This window comes from Artemia franciscana, chromosome 15, assembly GCF_032884065.1.
Source record: "Artemia franciscana chromosome 15, ASM3288406v1, whole genome shotgun sequence".
NCBI classification, from domain to species: Eukaryota; Metazoa; Arthropoda; class Branchiopoda; order Anostraca; family Artemiidae; genus Artemia; species Artemia franciscana.
This window is the reverse complement of record NC_088877.1, coordinates 35,707,207-35,732,113: the sequence shown is the minus strand read 5'-3', so window position 1 is coordinate 35,732,113 and position 24,907 is coordinate 35,707,207. Positions and strand designations below refer to the sequence as shown.

The window sequence follows — 24,907 nt, the reverse complement described above, 5'->3', positions numbered from 1 at the left end:
TGTCATGGTCATGCATAAAATCAGTAGTGTCAATAGGAGGAGGGGCATTTACCCTCCTTGGATTTTATAAAATAACTTTTTTTGTATTTTTATTGAAAAGTAGCCGTTTTTGAATTTTCAGGGGAAAAAAATGCTTTGAGGGGTTTGGAAGAGGGAAGTGAACCTCAAATTTTAACTTAAGGAGAGTGGGCAAAGGCAAAATGAAACACACTATTTATCAAGCTTATCAAATAGCACATCTGCAAAATTCCGGCTATGACTTGAAACTTTTAGGTGACGTTGGTAGAAAAGTGTAGAGCAAGAGGAACTCAAATTAATGATGGAGGGGGTTAATCTAAATGTCTTTTTCACCTAAAAATAGCCACACATCTTATGTACAAAAAATGAAATTCATATCCATAAATCCCTTGTTAAAGGACCCCTACGCAAGACTGTATCCAGGGGATGGGGTTCGAGGGGTCAAGCCTCCCCCCTGAAATGTTTGCCCGACTCGTAAAAAATGTAACAAAGATGACTATAAAAAGGCTTTCGATACGTTTTTTTTGTACCTCCCCTCCTGAAAAAATCTTTTTAATCCACCCCCCGAAAAAAATCCTGCATACGGCCTTGCCCCTATGCATAGAAAAAAGTAGACTGATCCAAGAGGACCTTAATGAGGGCAATAGATTTTCAAAGAAAAATTCGGTTGCATTGATCCGTAGTGTGAAAAAAATAAAGTTTTCTTGTTTTCGCCAATCCGCTTGAAAATGTCAGGACATGTAAACAGGGCAAGAGGGGTAGCCATTAAGACAAGAATCATTTTAAAAGAATTGTTGTTTTGATTCATGATGTCTGATTTTTTTAAACGACATTTTTTTTGCCCAAAAATGATTTTGAAAAGCATTTATTAAAATAAACGATATATTACAACATAATTGAAAAAATGCTTGCAATAAAATGGTGGATTAAAATAAGTGAATATTCAAGGGTGTTTATATGATAGGGGGGTGGGGCGATTGTTTCAGCCCTGTAGAAGACAAAAATTATTTTTGGTTCTCCTTGATCCCTAATTCTCCAAAATTATCCACGAGTTTTGTAGCAAAAACATTGCTTGAAAGCTATTGTGCGAAGCTACGGCTGATCGAAGAATTTTAGTGATGATTCAAATTTGACCTAAATTACAACCCTACGTATAGTTTTTAGTAGAAAAACTTAAACATAGCTTTACAAATATTTCTACAACTAACCTATATCAAAATATTGTGAATTAAAAATAACAGAAATCGATTTAAATTTCTGAAACAAGTTTTACAAATAAATATAAAAATCCTTATTAAAACCTAAAACTTTCATAAATAAAGTCATATAGTAAAACAAACTTACCACCAACAGAAATACTATGAAAGGATGAATGAAACCCGAAACGGACATAAATTAAAAAGAATAATTAAATCGTAGGCTACTTAAGATGAACAGTAATTATCGCATACAATACAGTAATAGTGAGCAGTAATAGTGGGAATGTCCCCCCTCCCCAGTGGGGATTCTGGGCTTTCTTGCGACCAGAGAAGAATCTTGATTAGCCCCCTCCCCATGTCTCCCAATAATTTTCAGGCTAAACGTTACACAAGTTTTTATTTATTAACATATTTTTCATTTGTTAACATCTATTTAAATCTGAACTGTCTTACTTAAACCTCTGCCAAATTTTTAATTGTCTCGTCCCATTTGATCGCTTCTAATTCTTTAATGATGTCTGCTTACTTTGAGTTTTCTTTTATCGTTATAACATAAAAAAGTCAAAGATTTCCGAAATTTTCAGAAGTTAATATCATCGTTTTGATTATCATTATTACAAACAATGTGTTTAAGGGTTTTGATATGAAGTGCATTTTTGTCCATACTTCCGTTTTCCTTTCACAGGGATAGACAATTAATTGGTAAGTCGTTAATTGATTTGTCAATTCAAAATATTGCTTCAACAAAGTAACAGATTGCTTTAAAGATTTATAATGTTTAGTTTAAAGTTTTGATTAAGCTTTAATTTTCGATGTCTCTGAATTAAGCAGAAACCAAAAGAATGATATTAACAACAAAAAGTGTCTTTAAAAAGGGTAAAATTAATTAATAACATACAATAATGAACAAAAATTAATACTACCCTCCCTAAAGCTTGTCCATGGGGGAAGGTAGAGAAAACAAAATCCTTAAAATAAAAAAGAACACTTGCCTCCGATACCACTATTACCACCACGCTAAACAATAATAATTATTATGACCAATCTTTAATCATTGAAATTCGAATTTTCTTTCTTTCGTGTAATCTTGATTAGTGTTGTGATTTTCTTCTTTTTTGTGTTTGATGTTCTTACAAATAAAATTTACAGTCTTCGAAATATATACTGTTTTCAGTAAAGCCTGAGGTTCCACCTCTGGGGGCAGTAGGCCATTCTTATTTCAGATAATTCCTGCTCGTATTACGTTTGATGTGATTATTCCTTATCAGAAACGTATTTTTAAGTTTCATCTATTAATGGGTTAAATTAATTCATGGGTTGGAGGGTTAAAAACCGCACCCCCCTGATCACAGCCTTACTTGGCTCGTCGTGTTTTCGTTTATTAAATTTTAAGAAAGATATTTTTTATTAAATAATTCAAGATATCGACCATGGGGGCTAGAGGGGGTGTAAAAACTGATACTCCCTATGGGCAGTGAAAACCCTTACTTTGCCTCTGACAAGAGTAATCCATAAGTTGTGGGTAAAAGAAAATTGAAGAAATTGTCCATAATAAGATGTTCAGCCGCATCCCTAGAGCTTTGGATGAATCGGGTCTCTAACCGACAGCGTTGCCAATGCTTCGAAATCAATTATACCAGTTTTCCCATCAAAACTGTACCGAAAGAGATCAATTTGTACACCTTGAACAACAGGTTAAAAATCTGCCCTAAAAATAATTTCGACAAACTAAAACTTGACCAGAGATATCCGAGTCAGAAAGGAGCAAATAAAACCAAAATGCCCCGTAAAATTCTGCCGTGAAAACGGTACAATTGCACCGTGTTGGCAACGCTGCTAACTGCCCTGGCTTTAATGAATGGTAATCTAATTTAAAAGAATATTCTTAAAGTTTGAACAAAGGATCATATTTTCAAAGTATTGCGTCATTCGATACTATCATAATATATCGGGTAGTTGGAAAAACGGATCTTGCATCAAGTTGTATTATTAGATAATCTGGGTTGTTAGTCTAACAGTTCAGTTATGACTGATGAACAGAAAAAAAAACCCGATTCAATGGGACAAAGAGTTGAATAATCCCTTTCCTCCTATGTAATTTTAATTTTAGGCGAGTGAACATCCTCCAGCTTTTCCCCTGTTTTTCTCCCATTCATCGTTTAAAATTTATTTTATTAGTTTTTGGACACTTATTGAGTAGACAATATTTTAGTTAATTTTTTATGGCACTTGGTATTAACTAAGTGACATTTAGCATTCGCAAATTCTTTCAGTCTGTCGGTTCCGGTTTTACTACTTTAGGCACTTCTTGGTAAGCTAGGACGATGAAATTTGGCAGGCGTATCAGGGACCGGACCAGATTAAATTAAAAATCGTTTTCACGATTTGACCATCTGGGGGTGGGGGGCCCGTTAATTCGGAAAAGATAGAAAAATTGAATTTTTTTTTAACTCACGAACGGTTGATCAGATCTTAATGAAATTTGATGTTTGGAAGGATATCGTGTCTCAGAGCTGTTATTTTAAATCCCGACCGGATCTGGTGACATTAGGGGGGAGTTGTGAGGGGGAAACCTAAAATCTTGGAAAACACTTAAGAGTAGAGGGATCGGGATGAAACTTAGTGGGAAAAATAAGCACAAGTCCTAGATACACGATTGACATAACCGGAACGGATCAGCTCTCTTTGGGGTAGTTAGGGGGGGGGGGTTAATTCTGAAGAATTCGAAAAAATGCGGAATTTAAACTTACGAACGGGTGATCGGATCTCAATGAAATTTGATGTTTAGAAGGATATCGTTTCTCAGAGCTCTTACTTTAATTCCCGACCGGATCTGGTGACAATGGGGGGGAGTTGGGAGGGGGAAACCTAAAACTTGGAAAACACTTAGAGTGGAGGGATCGGGATGAAACTTGGTGGGAAAATAAGCACAAGTCCTAGATATATGATTGACATAACCGGAACAGATCCGCTCTCTTTGGGGTAGTTAGGGGAGGGTTAATTCTGAAAAATTAGAAAAAATGCGGTATTTTTAACTTACGAACGGGTGATCAGATCTCAATGAAATTTGATATTAGGAGGATATCGTGTCTCAAAGCCCTTACTTCGAATCCCGACCGGGTCTGGTGACGTTGGGGGGAGTTAGGGGTGGGGAACCTAAAATCATGGAAAACGCTTAGATTGGAGGGATCGGGATGAAACTTGGTGAGAAAAATAAGCAGAAGTCTTGGATACGTGATTTACATAATTGGAACGGATCCGCTCTATTGGGCGGGGGGTTAATTCTTAAAAATTAGAAAAAATGACGTATTTTTAACTTACGAAGGAGTGATCGGATCTTCATGAAACTTCATATTTGGAAGGACCTCGTAACTCAGATCTCTTATTTTAAATCTCAACCGGATCCAGCGTTATTAGGGGGGGCAGTTGGGGGGGGGGCGGAAATCTTAGAAAATACTTAAGGTGGTGAGATCAGAATGAAACTGGATGGGAAGAATAAATACCTGTCTAAGATACGTGGCTGACATAACCGGACCGGATCTGCTCTCTTTGGTGGAGTTTTTTTGGGGGAGGTTCAAAACCAGATCTTAATGAAATTTGATATTTAGAAGATCTTGTGCTTTAAAGCTCTAATTTTAAATTCCGACCAGATCCTGTGACATTGGGGGGAGTTGGAGGGGGAAACCGGAATTCTTGTAAAACGGGAAAATTGGGGTATTTTTATCTTACGAATAGGTGATCGGATCTTAACGAAATTTGATGTTTAGAAGGAATTCATGTCTCAGAGCTCTTATTTCAAATCCCGACCAGATCTTTGACATTGGGGGGCGTTGGATGGGGAAATCTTGGAAAACACTTGGAGTGGAGGAATCGGGATGAAGCTTCGTGGATAGAATAAGCAACCTGACCGGCATTAAGCCTCTTTTTTCCTTTTAAATCAATCTATTGATTCATAGAATTTTGTTAAAGTTCATACCATATGATCTCTTGGCTCTTAGCTCTTCTTGCCTCGTCACAAGTGCCATATGAGCTCTTAGCTCTTGTTTTATGTTGGTTCTTATGTATGTCACGTTGCGGTTTAATTAGTTTTGTGGTTTTCTTTTTTTCTCTATTTATTTTCATAGAAGCGAATTTGGGTCTTCAAGCTTCTGATTTGAAAATAAATATTATGTAATCTTATCAATAGCACTCTTAATATAAGATAAGTAAGATAGCCTTACTCCTCTCACGTATGTTCCCCCAAAGTGGCTTTTGCCAGCGGGAGATCCGACTGCAGGAGGAGTGAGTAGACTAGCGTGGCCCTTGTATAGGCTAACTTAATTAATAATCCTTTGAATATATATTAAAGATACTTTTTTTCCAACCTCTTTACTTGTTCAACAGGTAGGCCTAATAAGGCTTAGTTTTACTTAGTGCCGTTGCACCTGGCACGATGCCTAAGAGGTTAATGAATATGATGGTTAGATCTAGGAATATTCTTCAGGAGACATGCTTACTATTGTACCATCGGAGACTTCTTCAGAAGACATTTCTAGAGGTGTTCTAATCAGGAACATAGCTGACATGGTAATTTTAGAGATGGCACCAGATACTACCATTTTTTGCGCCATGTTTTACTTTAATTTTTTTTCTTCTTTTTTTTTTTTGGTTTCCGAGACGGGGGTCTGTAAATCATCAAAAATCAATTTTCTGATTATAAAATATTATGAAGTTTGATCACCTATTAGTCATTATTTCTAAGTAAGTATTATATGGAAATATTTACTGCTCGAAAGTTTTTTCAGCAACACAATTTTTTAATTTGTTGTATTATGTGCAGGGGTTCTGTTTTTATTATGGATATGGCATGCTGTATTAGTGGTTTGCTCATTTCTAGATTGCAGCCAAGACATAAGTGATAATTATGTGTTTTTGGAACAATACCTAGTTATTTTAATAGTTTTGCATTTGAGACCTTGTCAACCAAACAGGGTTATGATTGATGCATAGATTTATTTTCACTTTCGTGAGACTGCTTTGATGTGAGGTAACTGAGCTCAGTCTACACCTAATGTTATCCAATTATGATAATTGTAGTGAATTTTCTCAGACCTAGGCTAAAGGTCGTGCCGTATGTATTTGGGTAGGCAATTTTCTATACAGTTGTTTTGGAGTATATTCAGGGGCTTCAACTTACGAAAATATAATGTGTCAAACGTTTTGACTCGAACTTCTAATGAAGAAAAAACGGAATTTTCCAAATATGGGGGTAGAGGCAGTTTTACGGGTGACAGAGGAGGCACTTGCCCTGGCTGCAGAAGTTTTAGGGGCGCAAAATTTCAAATAAATAATCTAACATTTATAATCATTTTGTAGTTTTTGAAATTCAATTTGTATTAAAATAAAGAGGAGGGCGCGTTTGGTAGTATGAATAAGCGAATTTGACCTGAAATTTTCATTTTCCTCATTAAGATCAGATTTAAATGAATAAACAAATTGTTTTAATAAATGAAAATTTTGAAAAATTTGGTCTGAAAATCTTTGAGAACCAGGAGGGGGGGGCTGCTAATCAAGGTGATGCCCTGAACGCGAGATAGGCCAGAAACGCCATTGTATAGGAAGACCATTTTTCGGTTTTTAATGAAAATACCAGAAATACCCCCCCCCCCTTCCCACCCAATTGGCACCCCTGAGTACATTCTTGTAACATTATAACTTATTCCTGAAGTTTATACCAAATGCCTAAAATTCTAAATAACTTCTTGTAATCATAACCTAAAACGGCTCACGTACAATAGATGCAGGAAAAATACAATGCTGTTCATACAAAATCGGTTTGTCCCATCCATGTACCCATTTGCAAAATTCTGTATGTCATTTTTTGCTCTCCTACAGTTTTTATATACGAAAGAAAACAATTTTGCTATCATTCTGTAGCTAAGATTCAGTTCTATCCATCTTGCGCCGTGCTTCCCAACGTGGGGTGCATGCCCCACCGAAGGGGCATGGCAATATTTTGATGGGTCATGGGCAGGACGTGCAGCCATTTGCTGACAATTCTTTAGAGCCTTGATTTTGAAAAAAAAAGAATCATGTGAAGGATGTCACATTCAAATGGCATTTAAAGAGTAAACAAGATATATGCTAGTATTGCAGAGACGTTATACATTGTATAAAAAGTGTTGTATTCATAATATTTCTTCATTAGATACCAAGTTAAGGGCCTTTTCAGCTTCCTTCAGGTGAACACACATAGAATTCTGAATAAGAAAATATCGAACAAACACAACTTAGAAACAATAGGGAAATTTTTCAAGACAGTTGATTTCAATTCAGTGAATATTTCGGCCCCATCTTCAGCACAACACCAGATATATATATATATATATATATATATATATATATATATATATATATATATATATATATATATATATATAAAACCTACATTAAAACGTGAAAATTAAAACTAGAAGTGTTTTAAAAAACTTTTTAAAACAGCCCTAGCATCCTTACTGCAACGAAGTTCAATCAGGACTGGTAAATAAATGACGCGAGAGGATAAATTCATTCATTCGAAACAGAACAAAATAATCAAATACAAGTTTTCAAAATTAATCTTGCTTTTTTGGCAGCTTGCCTCAAAGGCCTTTTTGTAACTTGATTACAGAATTACAGAAATTACATTGATAACAGAAATTACTCCGTATATGCAAGGGATTGTTTCCTCCGCAACGCCTCGCTCTTTACGCTAAAGTTTTTTATTGTTTTTAAAAAGTAGAGTTGTGACAGAGTCAAACTTTAGCGTAAAGAGCGAGGCGTTGTGGAGGGGACAATCCCTTTCATATACGGAGTAATTTCTGTTCATTTTAGGTTTTAATGTAGCTCCTTACTTGCAGTTAAGAAACCTTTTTTTTTAATTCAATTTCTGAACGTTTTCGAATTAATGCATGTTTTGATTTTGGTTCACTGCACATGAATAATTAAAGCGAAATTTGCATATTAACTTTTTTTTTGCTAAATGACTTTCTCATAGTTTTTATTGGACGATTTTGATAAAAAAAGGGGTGGGGAGGAGGCCTAGTTGCCCGCCAGTTTTTGGTTACTTAAAAATGCAACTAGATTTTTTTATTTTTTGTACGAACTTTTTTTTAGTAATAAACATACGTACCTTACGAATTAACTGCGTAACGAACTTCTATATTTGTGTATTTTTATTACGTATATAAGGGAGTTTGCACCCTCGTCAATACCTCGCTCTTTACACTTAAGCTTGAATTTTATCCCAAATCTTTAAGAATGACCCCATAATCACAAAGGCCGTAGAATAAATAGTTGAAATTACTAAAAATACTTTAGTATAAAGAGCAAGATATTGTGGAGGAGACGAACCGCCTTATATACGTAATATTTATGGTCGTTTTAAATTTTAATGCTACTTATTACTTCCAGGTGAAAAAAAATATTTATTTTCTCATTGTGCCCCTCATGCGCCCCCTTCATGGAAATTCTCTTCCCTCATGATAGATTCCTCCATGGAAAGATCCTTTCATGTAATACCCAAGTCTCTATTTAAAGAAATATTATTATTTATTTTGAGATTATTTTCGATTAATTCCCGAACCACCTGTTTTATCCCCAAAGCATTACTAATAAGAGAAGATTTTTAAAAATGTATTGTGTGGGAGGGATTATTATATATATGCCAAGCAAAATCAAAGGAGTTATCAGAACTATTAAAAATTAATGCTTTGCCTGTATTATTTTTTTTATGTCTTCTTTATGCTGGTGTAGCCGTTTTTCTACGTTCTGATGGGTTCTGCAAATATAGTAATTGCCTCAGTCGCATGGTATTTGATAAACCCTCCTTTGGCGAGTAACTGGGGTTTTATCTTTACCTGAGTTTAAAAACTGGACATAGGGCCGAAATATTCACTGAATTGAATTTCACTGTCTTGGAAAATTTCCCTATTGTTTCTAAGTTGTGTTTGTTTAATATTGAAAGGCAGTGTGGTCTTCGTCGCTATTTAAATAAGAAAATTTATATATCACAAGAGGGGCATCATAATTGCAGAATTGCCTGGGTGGGGCATGGCCCAAAATTTGTTGGAACGATTGATCTATCGAATTGAATTTTTTATTTTGGTTTAATTGTATTTTTTGGGTTTCAAATACGTTGAATAATTGTTAAAGTTGTTGTTAAAAGTTGTTAAAAGTTTTTCTGTTTTGTGCCGGATATAGAGATATTTAGATTTAATCAAACTTACTTCGTTAGAAAGGCTTTTTTTTTATTGAATGTAGCTCTTTTGAAAGTTCAGGAAAAGGGGGTCCCAAACTATATTCTATCATACCTGCTCGGAAAACATTAAAAATTAGTTCATAGGAAGTATCATTTGAGCAATTCGACAGCTTTGAGAATTCCCTGTTGTGCCACAAGCCTTGGTTGGAAACCTTGTCGACACAGACAGAATAAAATTCATAATGTATGTACGTTGAACAGACATCGCTTTGCTAAGAGATTATACATTTTACGAAGTGTTGACACATTTCAGATCCCTTATCGATTTTTTTCCAAATTGCTCTAGAAGTTCCCTGTGGTGCTGGTAAATTTGCTAATAGGGCCTTTGTATTTGAGACTGTTAGCCAAAATCAGATTCATAAAATGATTTTTAAGATATCGAATTTCCTCAAACGTGAACGGCAAAACGAGAAGCGTTGGGTTGGGCAGGAGGCCGTTTTTGTTTTCTATTATGAAAAAAAAACTTGCAAGTATCGTGTTAATTATTCCTCTGCGGAGAGCCAAAATCAAAACATGCATTGATTCAAAAACGTTCAGAAATTAAATAAAAAAACAAGAGTTTTTAGCTTAAAGTAAGGAGCGACATTAAAACTTAAAACGAACAGAAATTACCTCGTATATGAAAGGGGCTGCTTCCTCATCAACGCCCTTCTCTTTACGCTAAGTTTGACTCTTTCTCTCAACTCTGCTTTTTAAAACAGTAAAAAACCTTAGCGTAAAGAGCGAGGCGTTGATGAGGAAGCAGCCCAAAGGAAGCAGGCAGGAAGCAGCACCAATCAAAAAACGTCTGTACACTTCCCAATAACCATTATTATATGTAAGCACTGGTCAAAGTTTGTAACTTGTAGCCCCTCCCACGGGGACTGTGGGGGAGTAAGTCGTCCCCAAAAACATAATTATAAGGTTTTTCGACTAAGCTGAATAAAATGGCTATCTCAGAATTTTGATCCGTTGACTTTGGGAAAATAATTAGCGTGGGAGGGGGCCTAGGTGCCCTCCAGTTTTTTGGTTACTTAAAAAGCGCACTATAACTTTTTATTGCCGTTAGAATGGGCCCTCTCGCAAGTTTCTAGGACCACTTGGTCGACACGATCACCCCTGGGAAAAAAACAAAAAATAAACACGCATCCGTGATTTGTCTTCTGGCAAAAAATGCGAAATTCCACATTTTTGTAGATAGGAGCTTGAAACTTCTACAATGAGTTTCTCTGATACGCTGAATCTGATGGTGTAATTTTCTTTAAAATTGTATGACTTTTAGGGGGTGTTTTCCCCTATTTTCTAAAATAAGGCAAATTTTCTCAGGCTCGTAACTTTTGATGGGTAAAACTAAACTTGATGAAACTTATATATTTAAAATCAGCATTAAAATGTGATCCTTTTGATGTAGCTACTGGTATCAAAATTCCATTTTTTTTAGTTTTGGTTACTATTGAGCCGGGTCGCTCCTTACTACAGTTCGTTACCACGGATTGTTTGATAATTGTATTGAAGATTCTGAGATGTAGGCTAAAGGTCGGGTTTTATGTATTTGAGTATGAAATTTTGAAAACAGTTGTTTTGGAGTGCATTCTTATAACGCAAAATTTTTAATTGGGTTATCTGTGTTTTAATTTGGATCTGAAAGTAGGCTATTAGGCATTTTCATTTTATACGCAGTAGGCTTCAGGTGATAATAATACTTAAAATTTGTTTAAAATTTGTTCAATAAAAATTGTTTTGTCCCTTAGGAAAAATGGCCCTGAAAGTTTCAACTCCATCCCCTAGGTATTAGATAAAACTGAGTATAATTACAAAACTATACCTGTGGAAACATTCGTCTAGAAGAAGACAAGATCCCTCTCCCTGTTACAGAATTTTTTTTCATCTGAACTCGTAAAATAGTTTAATATCGATTTTTTATCAAACAAATGTAGCTTCTACTCGAAAAGGAATATAGTCTCAATATTTCACTTTCTACTGACAGGAAAAGAAGCCCAACTCCTCGAAATTCTGCCCCCGACATTGAGAGTCTGATGCTCTATCTACTGAGCAAGCCAGGATTGTTAGTCGTGTTTACACTTTTTGTGTATGCGTATATAAAATTACACTTTTTTTAATGGGGTTCTCCAGGGTTCTAGAGCTCTACTCAAGTCTTCAACAGGAGCATCTCCCGAATGAAGCTCTTTGACTTCTGTCATTGCCTGGGCCCTCCATTCTTTATCTGTTTTCTTGATTGAACACTTTTCTGTAGAACAGCATTTCTCGCAAATAGTGACCTTCCGCCTTAGAAGTGGTTTCCCTTAAATATGACAAGCTTCCTAGAAGTGAAAGCCTAGATTGAGTCCTATGTATTTTTGTCCTTATGTATTTTGTCGGTATGTTGATGAGCGTTGCATTGAGCTCCCATAATGAGGTGAGTTGAGTTTAAAAGAGGGCGAGTTGAGTCTATTGCTATCAGAACAATATCATTGCTCGCTAATTCAGTCTTTCTCAAACCAATGCCCACCATATTTGACTTTTCTTTTTTTATCCTTGTTTTGGTTGTGAATTCTTTATTTGACATTAGTTATTGTTTTAGGCACATTTACATGCAAGTTTTATGACTTATCAGGGTACAGCAACCCGCAGTTTTTGGGGCACTGTACTAACCGGGAAAAAGAAGCTAAAAAAGAAGGAAAAAAGAGACATGCACACGCTGTAAGAAAAGAAATTAAATTCTATAGCTTCAAATTCTTTTTGTTTTGACCTTTGAACCACGAACCATTAAAGTTTTAAGGAAGTGTAGCCACCGCAAACCGCTTGCAATGAGCATATCGAATACTGGTAAGACGGTGGCTTTGCCGCCGATGAAAAGAAAGGAGTAATTGTTTTTTACCCATATCTCTTTCTCTTTCATTGTAGCCCTGTCGCAAAAAGAATCCAGAGTATTTTATTTTAAAGATTTAAATTACATTTCCTAAAAAATTATTTTCCTTTCCAATTTTTAAATCAGGCCAACGCTAGAAATATGCAGCATGTCGTACACACAGAAACTAAAATCAATTAGAAGTTGCATTTACTCAAGCTACCAAAAAGACAGATGATCTCTCTATAAGTGAGAGAGAACGCGATATGACTTTTTATTGATAGGGTCCCATAATGTGAAACACTTTCCAATTTAAAAGCTTTTTCGTGTACAGATTTGCTTACGCTTTTTCTTTTTCGTTCCAGGGTGAAGACGATGATACATCCTCATTGGCAACGGTGAGTTTTATGCTTTCCTTTATGGTGTTACGGAAATTTAGATCGTAAAAGTAGTAATTTTGTGTTACCCCTCTGTTTTGTACAAATTTTGTTGAAATAATTCTACCCCCTCTCATTCCAGAAATTTCCCTCTCCTATTCCAGAAGACCAAAAATACTAAAAGAGTTAAGCACTTTATTGTTTTTTTTTTAAATTGCTTTTCATTGAAAAAAGGCCCTTTTTTAGTCTGTTCTTTAAGCACGAAACTGGAGGCTCAACTCAATTGGCGCTTGGGTATGCTCTAGCTTAAGGTCCAAAGTTTAACGAAGAGTATCAAAATATTCTTGTCGAATGTGGCAAGTTGATAAATTCAATGGACTCAATAAAATTGGGACCAGAATTGCTGGTGTCGTAAAACCTGTTCATCAAAATCTCACTCTCAGTTTGAAAAACGGCTTGCCTCTTAATATGATCTGGTGCCTCTATGGTATTGTTTCTTGATATTTTAAGCGTCGTAATCCCCCTGATCAGTTTTCAAAATCTAGTTCCCTCATAGCACCCTTATAATAAGTAGTTGTTTGAGTTTTGTTGTTTGTTTTGTCTGTTGAACCTTGTTATCTCATTAGTAGCCTATTTGATTGAGATTTTATTTTCATTTTCTCTTTATATATATGCAATAGGATTATTTTGTTGTTGTTGAATAGAAGCTAACAGGGTAAATACAGTTTGGAGTATTATTTAAGCGATTAAGATTACAAACCCTTAAAGGATTAGGTAAGGTGATCTTTCTGGAGAAAATTTGAATTATTTTAGCCGCATACATATGCTACGTCAATTAAAAAAATACAGAGGAAAGGATAAAAGAAATTAGTTTCGGTGCAGGTTTTTTCGCTTGTATATTTTACCCTGATAAAAGTGTTAAAATACATTTGAATCTTTCAAAATAGTTTATGAAAATGATTAACCATTCAATACCGAATTTTCATTGTCATTTTAGGGCGTTAATGCTTAATTTTGGCGAATAACACAATGAACATAGAAAGTAAGAGTTTTGTATTTTGACACAAAACGTGTTTGTGTCAAAAACATGAAGTATTTTGACATAAAACGAAATGAAAAACTCGTAATTTAATTGCTTTGGCCTGCGAAGTTTTGTCACTAATATCTTAGAAATCTTTTATCTATTGCCTTTGAGAAATTAATGTTTTAAAATTAAGATATAATTATATCAAGATGTGCTCATATTGTCAGGAGTAATTTTGGAGTGGAATTCTGAGAATTTATATTCTTTTTCACTAAGTCAGTTGCTTGTTTAATCTTCTTTTTCTTATCTCGCATATAAAAAGATTGTTCCTATATTTTATCTTTTAGATTATTATATTTTAGGATCATATTTGTATGTTTCCTTCATTTTATGCTTCATTTCTTCTTTTCCCCCAAATATTCATAGTAATACAAACTATAAGAAAAAAAAATCTAAAAGGCCTACATTTCAAACAGGATTATAAGTATTCAATTGCCACCCTTCTTTATCTAATTGTTCTAATTATTTATTCAGATGGACCCGCGGGCTCGTGAATGGATTGTGGCTTGTGCAAGGGGTGAATACAACCACATTGCTAAGCTTTTACAAGAAGAACCACGACTAGCAAAAAGAAGGGTAAGTATCATAATAGCATGGGTATTCTCAGGAGGGCCGGGGGTTGGATTATGCAAATATCCTAAATGTTCTTTTCTTCTGGACACATTTTACGGTTTCTGGCTAAAAACCGTATTCAAATTCCTTCCCCCTGAAATTTTTTTCGCTGGTTCCACTTCTCTTAGCCTCCTACAGGTGCCATATTGCCCAGACTAATTTTGCCCACGTCATAAATGAAAAATGCAAAAATTCCATTCTACTGATTCTCCAAATATAGTTTTGAATGTTTGATTTTCTTTAAATATTTTACTGTGGGAATGAATGAAGTGATATATAGTTACTGGAACTCATTTATGGGTAATATCTATCTACTGCATAGTTACAATTAAAATAACTTTTTTTCTAGTTTCGGTTTAATGAAAACTGTTCACTTTTTAACCAAAAGCGCATAAAAACCGACGAAATTGAGACACGAATAAAGTGTCTTTTGGTAGATTTCCCTTAACCGAAATTTTACTCAAGCTTTCACATATCAGTGGGAAAAGTGTAGAGATAAGAACTTAAATAAGGGAATATTGAATGAAAATTTGAATGTTTAACAACGAGAGAAGGGTAGGGGGTCAGTCAAACAAGACTTAATGCTCATTAGCTCTTGCTCTGCTCAGGGAAGACAGTATTTGCTCAACAGTATTTAGAGAATTGTTACTTTACCAAAGAATTGCCTTAATTGTGATAGGTAATTAATACAAATTTGCCCATAAGGCAAACTAATTAAACTCTTAGGGAAGTTAAGAAACTATCTGGATAAAGAATACTATGGTTACAACCTAATGGTTACTTTTTACATCTGAAATGTTAAAAGCCTCAATTTGGCAAAAAAAAAGGATCGGGCATTAGCATCTTTTGGTATAATTACCAGAGTTATACTAAATGCAAGGACGAATGCTTTTCCTCAACCCCATTCTCTTTATGTTGAAGTTCAACTTTTTTTTATATCACAGTGCTTCGATTTGTTAAACGAAAAATTTCGTTAAGAATCACTATTTTTGCAATTGGTCTTCGCAATTGGAGTGTATCTTAGCCCTACTAGGTTCCTACAAACAACTCTGAACAACCTCTTTAAAATTTTCAAAAAGCGATACGAAAAACGAAATTTACGTTTTGAGGCTTTAGCCCCCCCCCCTTTAAAAAATTAAGATTCATTTACATTTCCCAATAGTTGGTGTGTATCTTTTTAATACTTTGTAACTGTTAGAATAGCTATATAAACTGTATAAAGTAACTTGACTTACTTTGACTTAAGTCTCCTGCCGGGAACTGCACGGCGTAGAGTGACGTCTGCTTCCTCCACCCACTTCGGTCCATGGCTAATATTTGCTCTTCGCCCTGTCTGATGTTTGCCATCGCCAAGCACTCGGACAGGCTGTCGGACCAACGTTTCTTCGGTCGGCCGCGAGGTCGCTTCCAACCAACTTTGATAGGGTCGAAGTCATAGATCATCTTTGCGGGTAGATGTGGTGGCATTCGAAGCAGATGCCCGAACCATCGTAAGGTTCGCTCGGCTGCTTGAGTCGAAAACCAAGACTGCTTTGTGAGCTGCAGAAGCTTTTCGTTGCTGACGAAGTCGGACCATCGTAGGCCCTCAATCCTCCTCAGGCTCTTTGCATGAAATACGTCTATTTTCTTGAGGGTTGCAGCTGATGCTTGCCATGTGTCGGCTCCGTAAAGCATCACAGAGCCGTATAAAGTAACCGTAAACTTTTATTGATTGTATGTATGTTAACTGACGGGTATGTCACGGCGCGGCAGCAGGGCCTCCGATCTGGGATTCAGGCCATATTTTGGCCGAAGTTGTTGTTTTGTGGTAGCAAAATTACGGCAGCTGGTAATCTGCTGTGGCGTCTTTTTGATGCTTAGGAATATGATTAGGCTCGTTCAACTCCTAAGACTGTCAAATGTATGTATCTCTCGATATTTTACAAACACTAGATGGATACCATCAATCTTGGTAGTAACAAAAGTAAAATGAATTAAAACTGTATTTATGACCATCATTTTCGAGTAGAATATGCAATTGGAGTATCCTACAAATAAAGAGCGGTTTGAGAATACATTCCCTTCTCCATATTGAGCTTAACGACCTCTTTAAAATGTACAAAAAGCGATACGAAAAACGAAATTTACGTTATGCACTAACGAACATGAATAAACTGTATAAGTAAAATTTACAGTAAAATCTGTAAAATAAATGAAAATGCCCTTTTATATTTCGTAGACAGAGTTTTGAAAATCCTTCTTATTTGTTTCCAGACTTTTTGACTTTACTTGTGTAACTTTCATCAAGATCGTACTCGCTTCTAGGGATAGTTTCTCCTCTTTCCAAAGCTATGCAATTTTTTTGCCTACAACCCTGGAACCAGCATAAAAAAGTATATATTTTAATACAAATCCTGCCTTTGAGACTTTCGTTTTCTGATGTCAAGGGTAACTCTTTACTTACCGTTCATTATCATGAATAGTGATGAAACGTTACAGATTAAACATTGGCATGAAATAGGAGTCTGTTTTGCCAACGTTAATGAGACTCAGAAAATAAAATAATGATGATGATCATTTTATATGTGCATGTACTACAACTGTGAATTCAGGTCTTTCAGTGTGGGAGCGGATAAAAGGCTTGATTATCCTAGCCGATACACCTTAATTACCACTAAACCTCGTGTGTTTTTGTTGTAATCGCTCGACTAAATTTCTCTTATTAAAATGCTCCGAATGACGTCTTTTGATTGTGTTCAATGTCTGAGAAACGTTTTTATGTTTTTCAATAAAAGTTTATATATACCAAGATTTTTCCTGTCTATCGATGCGATAATTGGGCAGAGATATTAAAGTAATTGATTCTAATCAAGGGGTTCCACACTAGACAGTTTTTTGTATATTAAAGGTGAGGAGATGTGAAGTTATTATTGGAGATATGAATATATAACAGAAGGCCGGGGCAGAGTCTGGGCCAGAAGGGTGTTAAGAAGGGATGAAACCACCCAGTTTTGTAAGTTTGTTTCGAACAGTGTGTAACCCCTTGATTGGACCTTATTTGAAATTCAGAAGCTTGTGATTACAGATAATCGCTCTTAAAATGCTATTTAGGTGGAGCATAGTAGGGTGTAAAGAGGGAGGCTTTAAATAGATTAGGCTGGAGGAGGAGCGTGCGTAGCTGTGTTGGCCTCAGGCGGCTTGATGCTGCAGTGAGTTATTAGTAGTAGTAGTATAGTGATCTATTTGAATCCCTTTTCTTTTTTTATTATAAAATAGTTCATGGTATTGATCAGTAAGTAAAGAGTGAATCATACTAACACTAGTCAAAACTAAGAATTTTTGTAACAATACATATATAAAAGAAACGTCTTTGTATGGCAAATCAAAATATATACTAAATTTAAAGCTGCTCCTCAAAAGACATGAGCCTGAAAAAATGTGTATAATATTAGAAAAAAGAAGAAAAACGCTGAAAAACGGGAACGATTTTGATAAACATCATGCCGTCAAATTCATAATATCAAATACATGTCGTAGAGGTACTAAGCTCTCATTACAAAGAGAAGAAGATAAAAAAGGGAAAATAAAAAGCCATCTTTTTTACCAGGGACTTCTGGAGAGGGAACCACACGGTCTCTCCTTCCCAAACTCTTTAAGCGTGAGTCGGATTTGTCGCTTTCCATTTTGTGTCTTTCTCATTTTACCCCTTGTATCTCAGGCTTTTCATCTTAAAAAGAAAAAAATATCTATAGTTTTGTTCATCCGGTTCTTTTGCCTGCTATTGATTTTAGCCTATGATTAATTTCATTAAGGTGCGGCCGAACGACTTCATGTTGCAGTAGGCTACTTTGACACGACCCAAGTGACCGGTCATCAATTAACTCTAATGAACTGTACAGGATAGCTGAAAGTATACTTGAAGAACATCAACATCTATGTAATCTTTCTCATTAAAAACATACGTAAATAAGTACTTCGGTAAAAAATTGTCGGAATCTTTTGTTTAGGAAGATGGATAGAAGTTGAAGAATTTTCTACGATGAAGTAGCTAGTATATTTGGCGTTGAGTTCAGGTTTTGCAAAAAGATTGCTTTGATTTTGTCATGTTGTTGCTGATAGATGGTCTGCGAAAACCGCAAAATTTCTATACTGCTGATTTTTAATTAGCTTGACTTTGCTAAGAGATTCTTGCCAGCTACCATGTGTAGTGTTTTGATCGATGAAAATGGGTTCACCATGAGTGTACGACTATTTAACCAGAAAAAAAAAACTTACATGCTTTCAATTTACTGGACAAACTCTTCGGTGACATGTGTCTGCTAGCCTGCCGTAAAAACAAATACCTTATTTCCAATTTAATGTTTAAACGCTCTCATGATCGTTAAGAATTTTTTGTCCGTATTCCTCGTTAATGGTCTTGCTTACGAGACTTTTTACATAGCCATGTAGTATAACTTGTGTTAACTTTTTTTTTACAGCTTTTTCTTGCTTTTAATTTAGTGTTTTGTATTAATGATTTTAATTTAATTAGTTCTTTTAACGGCGAAGTGACAGACTAAAATATAGCGTTTAAGAATATCAGTTGAAATTATTCCTATTTAGATTTTACTATAGTCATGATTTGAATGTCGTTGTTTCTTACTAAATTTTTTTTGATCATCTTTTATGTCCAAAGATGTATATATGGGAGGGGATAGGGGGTTTTGAACCCTCCCCCTCTGCGAATTTTTTTCAGACTCGGAAAAAACAAAAATGTATATTTTTTTTGTTTTCAAAGGTTCTGTGCCCCCCCCCCTAAAAAATACTGGCTACGTCACTGTTTATATCTTTGAACTATTGATGGTTGAATGATCAAGAATATCAAAATAAATACCTTTTTTGCCCGCTGATTCCAGCTTAGCCTACGTCTATTCATTAGTGAAAACTACGGTTTTGTCAGATTTTTCTTTTATTTGTTTCAATTTATGAAATTTTTAGAGCAGTACCAGATTTTTGTCTGAGTTAGTAAATTGAACCGTTAAAATGAGTAAGGAAAACTAATCTCGCAAATTCAGAATTGATTTTTGCCTGTAAAAATTGAAACTTTAAAAATATGTATTTTGATTATGAAAAGACAACTAGACTTCTTAAGTGCGACATGTTTGTAACTTGTTTTTCACCCACGTTATCTTTTTCCAAATTTGGCGCCCGTTTTTACCAAAAACAGTGGAACTGCATACGGGTTCTTTTTTCATCTGTTAAAAATAAGAATAATTTGCTAATTTTTTAAACATGTATGGTTGTAAAAGTTTCTATATCACTTGTTCTTAGTATTTTAAAGAATAGGACTGTTTGACAGTGATAGACATTGCAAACGCATACCCCTGAAAGTTAACTTCAGATTGATGTGATTCGCTTCAATTTATATTATAGAATTGGTGGTGTGAAAATGGGAGGGTCAGGGATATTGACTTCAGCCCCTTACTATCCAAAAGAATCAAAACGTAGAGAAAGTCAAGGTGCTTTTACAATGTAGAAATATTTGAAACTTTCCTGGCGGAAAATGTTTATTTTGATTAATATGAATTTTACATAGCTTATTCATTTGTAATATTTATGTATTTTCTTTTTGTTTTTTGCTGTTGTCTTGGGGTCACGCAAGGGAGTGTATTGTTTATGTTTTTTTTTGTTTTTTGTTGATCTCGGTATATGGTCTCATTCTCCATAACTTCTTATTCTCCATATTGTCTCTTTTTTTCTTTGAATTTAGCACAGCCTCGCAAGCTTCGCTTATGTTGTGCTATTGATTAAGAAATGTTTTTTTCTAATAAAATAGTTCTACTACTACTACTAACCTCATCTTCTTGAAAAATCGTTGTGGTTTTGCCACCTTTCCTTCTTCTTTTTTGAATAAAAATTATGTTGGCAACTTGTCTAGAACTTCATAATTTCTCATGGTGGGACAAATGAGACATTACGTAGCTATATTTCGGTTTAATTTGCACTTTGATGGGATTTAATATCTGGCATTCTGCTGAATAAATATAAAAGTTATATTTATTTTGTAAAAATTGTAAAAAATTTACTATTTTACAAAAAATAGTAAATTTTTTGTACTCATATTATTATGTTGTGTAAAAACTAACCGAAACTCTAAAATAAGGAGTTTAAATAATAATTAATTGATAAAAGAATTGGAATTTTTCTGATTCCGAATATATGAAATTCGTAAAGTTTACCTTATCCATCCAAAGCTACAAGCCTGAGAAATGTACCTCATTTTCGAAAAAAATTTCGAAGCATCCCCAAAAAGTCAAGTGAACTGAACGAAAAATCATACAATCTGATTCAGCACATCAGAAAATCTTACTGTTGTAGTTTCAAGTTCCTATCTACAAAAATATGGAATTTTAATTTTTGGGCAGAAGAAACGGCATGGATGCGTGAGGTTTCGTCTGCGTCTTGTTTTTTTTTTCAGGGATGATCATATCGAAACGATTGTCCGAGAAGATCGGGAGAGGGTTCATTTGACCGGAAATTAAAACTTCTATTACCTTTTCAAATGACCAAAATATTGGAGGGTATCTAGCCCCCTTTTATCCCATAGATTTCCAAATCAAAATTTTAAGATTCATCAACAAAAATTTGGTTCATCGTAGTTCAAAGGTCTCATAACCATGCCTCTGAAGATGACATTAAGCCCCACAGCCCATGGGGAAAGGGCTTTAATTTATGCAATTTGCCCTTTGTTGACATGTAGTATTTGTTTTTGGGATTTATACGAGAATTTTTAGGGATTAATTTACTGGGGAGGAGCGGTAGGGAGAGAATATTTTTCGTGGGGAGAAAAGTTTCCGGAAATTTTACAGTTAGGGGGAGGGATATGTTGACATGATTTGAAAAACTGTCAGAAATTAAATTTTCAAAAACGCAAGTTTTTTCAACGGAAGACTAAGGTGCAAGACTAAACTTCAAACGAACAAAAAATAATTCTGTATATGAGGGGCGTTGTCGCTTCCTCATCCCTAGCTCTGAACGGCTCCTGAAACACAATGACAGGTGAATTCGAATAAAAAGTATTTCTAAATAATTGTAAGACTTTAGCGTAAAAAGTGAGGATTGAGGAAAGGGCAGCCCCCCCCTCATATAAAGACTAGAAATGTCAAATGCATTGCTGTCATTAATGAGATATCCCAAACAGTTGTAAAAGATAAAAAAGTTTATGGACTAGCAAAAATTGGCTAGCTGAATTGGATCAATTCGTGCTAAATGGTCCTCAGTCTCTCAACCTTTTTCTTTTATTTATTTTTTTTTTTTTTTAATTTAATGAAAATGCATATGAACCTTTGGTTTCTATTTTGCTGAAATCTCTATTTTCACAAATCATTTACACGCTAAAAATCGATTATATATTCAGAGAATATATCGATTATATATTCATTATATATTCGATTATATATTGTCTTAAAATTAAAATAAAAAAAATAAACACTATAGGATCTGTTCAACGGTCAATTTGAAAAAAACAAAAAAACAACAAACAACAGCATATAATAAACAGTGAAAAAGGTTCAGCGATTAGCTTCGTCGAATTGGTTTCTAGAAAAATATTTTACGTATTAAATGCAAGATTAGGTTTTTTCACGTTGCTTGTTAGTATTCCTTTTTTCAAGTAGCAGACTTTTCAATTCACTGTCAAGTGCCAAATGAGAGCTATGACTATTAAGGATAGAAAGATAAACACTAAAATACCTGTTTAGTTTGCAAGGCCGTATCTAGGGGGAGCAAGGGGATCTGATCCCCCCCCCCCCGAAGTATTTGTCCCATCTGTACAAACGTGACAAAAATGAATAGAAACATATTTTTGATGCGTTTTTTATTCATGGCAGCGTTTGCCTCCTAAACATTAATTTTGTCAAAATTACAATCCTATATGCTTCTGGTTTTAGTGTTATTCAAGTTATCATTATGTTTTTTTTTAATGAAAGCTCTGAAGTTTGGAGAGAAAAAAAAACGAAAAAACAAGCATAATCGATAAATAAATATATAAATAAAAATTATAGAATCCAGATAATATATAATTTTAGTTTCAAAATCAGAATTCTTCATGAATCAGTTGATGTTGCTCCTTCCCCCCAACAAAAGCAGCAACTTTGCTCTGGAAGTTAGTGTGCCATACCCAGAGTATTGGCACACAACTCCTTTTCTTATCTTAAAGAGGAAACGCATAGGAAAGAGTACTTAAATAAACGGCTTTGTTTGGTAGTGTAGAATATTCTAGACCTATGTCACTGAAAGGTCTATTCTATCAAAACCATCTGTTGATTTCATAGCGAATGCTCAACAGGTGCGTAAAACCATTGAAATTATGCTATTTTGGTTAATATGAACGTGCCTAAATGCTCAAAATGTGTTAATAAAAGTAAAATGAGTTCCTTCTTTTGTAAAAAAAAACAAACTATAAAATAGAAACACTTGCTTTACTTTTTCTAATTACCCTTTCAACGATTTTTATATTACCTTTTATGCTGTTAAAATACTGTTTTATTGCTATCTATCTGTTTTGTTATCATTCTTTTCTGTTTCTACTAGGATACAAGTGTCATTTTATGTTCCAGAACAACTGTTGTTTTGTTTAAATTTATTTGACATTTTTTTGACATTTTTTATTTGACATTCTTTGACATTTTGATGATCAAGTTAACGCGTTGAGGGCTTTGTGTCTTAAAACAACTCCTTTAGCGATGTCGCCCAAGCCCTAAACTTTAAATCAAACTTGAAGTTCTTGGGTTTCCGGCTTTTCCGTAAATTCCTTGCTAAATAACTCTTAATTTTCAGCTGTTAGAAATATTCTGTAACAATGGGAGTTAGAACATTGTTCTAACATTCCTCGTCGTGACATTCTTTGGAAGTTTTGCGGCTTAATGTTTCCAAATGTTCATTGCGGCAAAACCGTCCAACGAGATGGGACAAATGATGTATCTCTTGTTGGTTGATTTTCTACCTAAGAAGCATCGAATTTTAGATCTACCCATGGCTTCGTCGTGAGATAGTAATTTATGTTACTTATGCCCCAGCCATGCCGTAGTCATTACTGATAAAAAAAAAATGCTAACATTTTTGTTTTTCCTTGACTTTAATGTCAAGCGGAAAATTAAAATGGTTAGAAACTAATTTGAAAAGCATAAATCAATACTAATTCGTTCCTAGGTGTTATCTATCCATGTTTTTAATTTGTAATGATCAAATATTTAAATTTTATTTATAAATTAAAGTTAAATTGAAATAATTTAATAAATAAATTTAAAGGTACTTACGTATTTTACCGACTACACTCAAGAAGTGAAGTGAAATATACCAAAATATTGTGAAAACATAATACTTTAGTAACAAAATTATGGAATCTACAACAGAGAATTATGGAAAACAGGTCGCCCAGAACACATTACATTAAATACCTAACCTAACCACCTCTGTACATTAAATATTTAATTAAAATATACTTGCATAGTAGTTTATCTCACTTAGGCTAAGCTGATTATCTCCGAGTGCACACAGAGAAACCAGTTTTAAATCGATCAAGAATAACAGTGTGGTCGGTATAACACGTAAGTACCAATTGAAATATATAAAAAATTATATTTAGATAAATTCCAATTAAAATAAATTTTTGAATATTTAAATAATTTCTAATTAAATTTTAATAACTTTAATTAATAATTTTTTCAATATTTTTTCATGTAAACTATTAAGTGTGATGAAATTACGTTTTCAGCTTATCGATTGATATGCGGTCAGCTAAACTGGTACCTAAGACTATGCTGAGACAATTCCTCTGGGAATCATTTAACAAATCTGCCTCAGCCTATTGAAGTCCCCACGTTTCACAGCCATTCGTGACCAGTGGCATTACTGTTGCTTCAAATATTCTAATCTTAGTTCTCAGACTGATATTCTAGTTCTTCCAAACTGTTTTCAACTGCGGAAAACACTGCGACTGGAAGGGAATTTCCACTGGTGATTCTGCGGCTCAAGAACAGGCATAACTTAGGGTGACATCCGGGGGGCCGTAGTCTGCTGTCTCTCCGTCGCACATGCCAGATCTCTGTGACGCAGGTGCCGCTCCGAGATGTGCACCAAGTGATGAGTTGTGGGTGGTCCCTCATTTTCATATATGCAGCCTTTTTGTGATATAAAGTTCATATATGATAAAGCAGGCTCTTTAATGTTTATGGTATCTTTCGATATGTTCTTAAGCACTGTTCTTGAGCGATTTTTTGTTATCAATAACAGCCAGTAAAATTCAAAAGAACAAGTTTTTTGTATAATTATCCTGTTTAAAACAATCTTTAAAATGTTGATTTTACTTAATTGTTCATTCTAAGCCGAGGAATGTATGCAAGGCCTATTTACAAATGACAACATTGGAGGGTATTCTCATCGACAGAAGTTGTCTGTCACCGTAATCTAAATTAACTTGAAGGGGAGAACCGATCCATCAATTTCTATTGATGTTGTGACAAAGTAATTATTCTTTAGCTGTGTATTGGAGTT

At 34.7% G+C, this 24,907-nt stretch overlaps 1 protein-coding gene across 1 annotated transcript in view; it reads left to right on the top strand.

The window, feature by feature from the left end:
- LOC136036414 (ankyrin repeat domain-containing protein SOWAHA-like) overlaps nucleotides 1-24,907 on the top strand; it is a 102,150-nt gene that overhangs the window by 55,293 nt on the left and 21,950 nt on the right. The window contains exons 5-6 of the mRNA XM_065718630.1: nucleotides 12,688-12,720; nucleotides 14,258-14,359. Of these exons, the coding sequence (XP_065574702.1) occupies nucleotides 12,688-12,720; nucleotides 14,258-14,359 (135 nt within the window). The remainder of the gene's footprint in view (nucleotides 1-12,687; nucleotides 12,721-14,257; nucleotides 14,360-24,907) is intronic.